Below are 3,432 nucleotides of genomic sequence, written 5' to 3'. Positions count from 1 at the left end.
CTTGTTTTAATTTTTAACGACTATTTATGATTGAAATAAATTTTAAAAAATTATTTTGTATGAATGTCATTAATTTTTACCTTTGTTTATAGTCACAACTATTAATGTTAATTTTAATAACACAATTTTTTTTCACATCAATCAAATTATGGATAAAATATTAAAATATCTTTATTTGTTTTCTAAATTTTAATAAAAAAAATTTAATTAAAGGCGAACTAGCATGTCAACCCAATCCCGCTTAAATTTAAAGCTAGATGGAATCAAATAATAAAAAATTTTAAAAAAAAATATATAAAAAAAAAAATAATAGCAGATAAATCATTTGAATTTAGGAAAAGGTAGACAGTTTATTAACTTAAGGACCATGTGAAGCACAAAAGCAACATATGTGTCTCCTCCATTACATAGTTTATTAGAAAATGGCATAATCAGATCACAGAGCCTTGAGAATATCCTCAGCACTTGAAACAGTGAATTCACCACCGGATTCAATGTTTGCAGCCTTCACTTTCAGATCTTCAACAAGCAGCGCAAACCTGCGGGAGCGCACACCGAGCCCTTTCTCAGTGAGGTCCAGTTCGAGGCCAAGGGCATGGGTGTAGGTTCCTGAACCATCGGCAAGGAACTTCACATGCTTGTTTTCAGGATATGTCTTGGCCCAAGCTTTCATCACAAATGGGTCATTCACTGTAGTTTCAAAACTTAATAATTAATTTATTAATTCCTCACTAGTATGAAATTGCAAGACAATAATATAATTTACAAAGTAAAGTACCACTGATGCACAAGATTTCATCAACACCCTTTGACTTGAACGCTTCTGCATGCTCGATGAAACCAGGCACATGCTTCATGCTGCCAAGATATGAATCAATTAATTAATTAGCATACCACAGATGGATAAGAGCACAACAAAAACAGACGCATATTCTACTTTTTATTTAGAAAATTCATAATAATCTGTCCACTCCCTCCGCATCCACCCAAGTTTCAACAAACTAACTTAGCAATGATCAACTAGAATTCATATCCATGGTATTAAAAATGCAGAGCTAGACTAACTTAGAGATCTAAGCTTCTGATTGTAAGTCAAATTCATATGTCACAAGGACAGAACAGTGTACAAGGCTACCAGCCCGAGTAGGGAAAAATATTTTTTATATGTAGGGTAACAATAATGGGTAAATATTGTTCGTTATTAACAGTTTTTCGTTGTTAAAAAATTTAGAGATGGTAAACTATGTTTATTAATATTATTATATTTTATGAATAAATTTTGTGAAAACAATTTAGTCTAGGTAGATTTCAAATTTTAGCTCCGCCTTTATGCCACTCCAAAATTCAATTGCGTGCGTATATATGATTTTACCTGCAGGTAGGGGTGAAAGCACCGGGAACGGCGAAGATGATGATTTTCTTGCCGGAGGCGAGGGAATGGATGGAGATCTCTTGGAGCTGATCGTTCTCATCGAAGTATGCGAGTGTACCATCAGGAATTGATTCGTCAACCGTTATTGGAGCCATATCTTTGTTTGTCTATTGTCTACACCTTACAAATTGCTTAATATAATAATATGCCTCATTTCATCTTTATATATATATAGGTGAGTATGTGTTGCACTCTTAATTTACTTGTTTATTTTATTTTACAAATTGTTTTGGACATTTTTTTAATCTTTATTTGTTTGTTAATTTTAATATAAAATATTGCATGAATCATTAAAAAAAAAATTGAATAATGTAAATCTTTTCATAAAGTTATAAATCTCTATACATTTATCAGAAAATTTACACAATTTAAAAGGGATTTTGTAAATTAATGTATGAACGCCTATAATGATTTAATTTGCCAAATTTATAAAGATAGATATATAATAAATTAATTTAATTTTAGATTGTGTAAATCTTCTAATAAATACATATCTATATTTATTATATTTGATTTGCCAACTAAATAAATATATTAAAGGAAAAAAACTAATTTAGACGTATATACTTGTACAACTAGCTCACTTAAACGTATATACTTATAAAAAGTCATTTCAAACGTACGTACTATTAAAAATTGGCTCATTTAGCCTCTTTTAGTAACCATAGTTAACTTTTATTTTTAAATTTATATATTTATTAATTAAATATTAATATATTTTCTCTCTCTTCCTTTTATTTATTATTTCATTTATTACTAATAAATAAACTCTCTATTTTTATCTTTTTTATAATTTTTTTTATGATTGATTATTTTAATTTTATTTTATATATATATATATATAAGCATTCATCATTAATTATTTTAACTCTATATTTCTTCTTCTTTTTTATATATATTTTTTTATATTCACATTAATTATTAATTATTTTAAAATTGTTTGATCCCAATAATTAAATATAACAATGAAAATTTTTCAACAATAAAAATCCTTCAACACAAAAATAAATTAATTAATAATTAAAAATTGAATAATAATAAAAACCGATTCATCAAACACCAAAAGAGTAATAATTAAATATTAGACAAAACAATTCATTTACTACTAATATAATATAAGTCGTGAATAAAAATTAAATAAAAAATTATTAATTTCATTTTTATTTATATTAAACTAAATAAGAAAAACTTCTTTTTCATTTTTATTATATTAAATTAAATAAGAAAAAACCTTTCAAAAAAATATTACAATAAAACATAAAATTCATAAATAAGTTATTAAATTTTTTTAAAAAAATGAGAATTTAAGAAATATGAGAAATAAAAACTAATAAAAAAAAGATAAAATATAAAAGAGAAATTAATATTAAAATAATAAAAAATTTAAAAATAAAATAAATTATCTAGTTTGATTAATGAAAAAGAAGGAGAGAGAAAATATATTAATATTTAATTAATAAATATATAAATTAAAAAATAAAGGTTAACCATCGTTACTAAAAGAGGCTAAATGAGCCAATTTTTGATAGTACATATGTTTAAATAACATTTTATTTAAGTTTAAGTGAGCTAGTTGTACAAGTAAATACGTCTAACTGAGCTTTTTTCCTATATTAAACATATAAATCTCTATAGATTGAAGTTTTTACTATTTAAAATTAAATTTGTAATTTAATGCAGACCAATTATAATCGATGCTGAAACTCTATGAATTTATTAAAAGATTACACAATTGATTAAAATAAATTGTTTTATCTTCCAATAGATTCACAGAATTCTCTTTACAATGTAATACAAACTCTTTGAATTAATTTGTGTTTATCTTATAATATCTCTTTAAAAAAATGTGTTTACTTAATTAAGCATTACAGTTTGCAAATATTATTGAATGATTTTATTTTTTACCTAAAAATATTTTAAGAGAATGAAATTATTGGGAAATTACAATAGACTTGAATAGGAAACTGAGAAGAGAACATCAAAGAATTGTGGTATATATC

The 3,432-nt window shown here is 24.7% G+C and overlaps 1 protein-coding gene across 1 annotated transcript; it reads right to left on the bottom strand.

Moving 5' to 3' along the window:
* Window positions 1–403: 403 nt before the first annotated feature.
* Window positions 404–1,527, bottom strand: LOC124940315 (peroxiredoxin-2B-like). The gene is made up of 3 exons (XM_047480824.1): window positions 1,373–1,527; window positions 779–858; window positions 404–690 (listed from the first exon to the last, which is right to left on the bottom strand). The coding sequence occupies exons 1-3, from the start codon at window positions 1,525–1,527 to the stop codon at window positions 437–439; spliced, it is 489 nt and encodes a 162-aa protein (XP_047336780.1). The 3' UTR covers window positions 404–436.
* Window positions 1,528–3,432: the final 1,905 nt, after the last annotated feature.

Source organism: Impatiens glandulifera, chromosome 5 (genome assembly GCF_907164915.1).
Source record: "Impatiens glandulifera chromosome 5, dImpGla2.1, whole genome shotgun sequence".
Lineage (NCBI taxonomy): Eukaryota > Viridiplantae > Streptophyta > Magnoliopsida > Ericales > Balsaminaceae > Impatiens > Impatiens glandulifera.
Note: the sequence above shows the minus strand (reverse complement) of the source record. Positions and strands in the feature narration are given on the sequence as shown.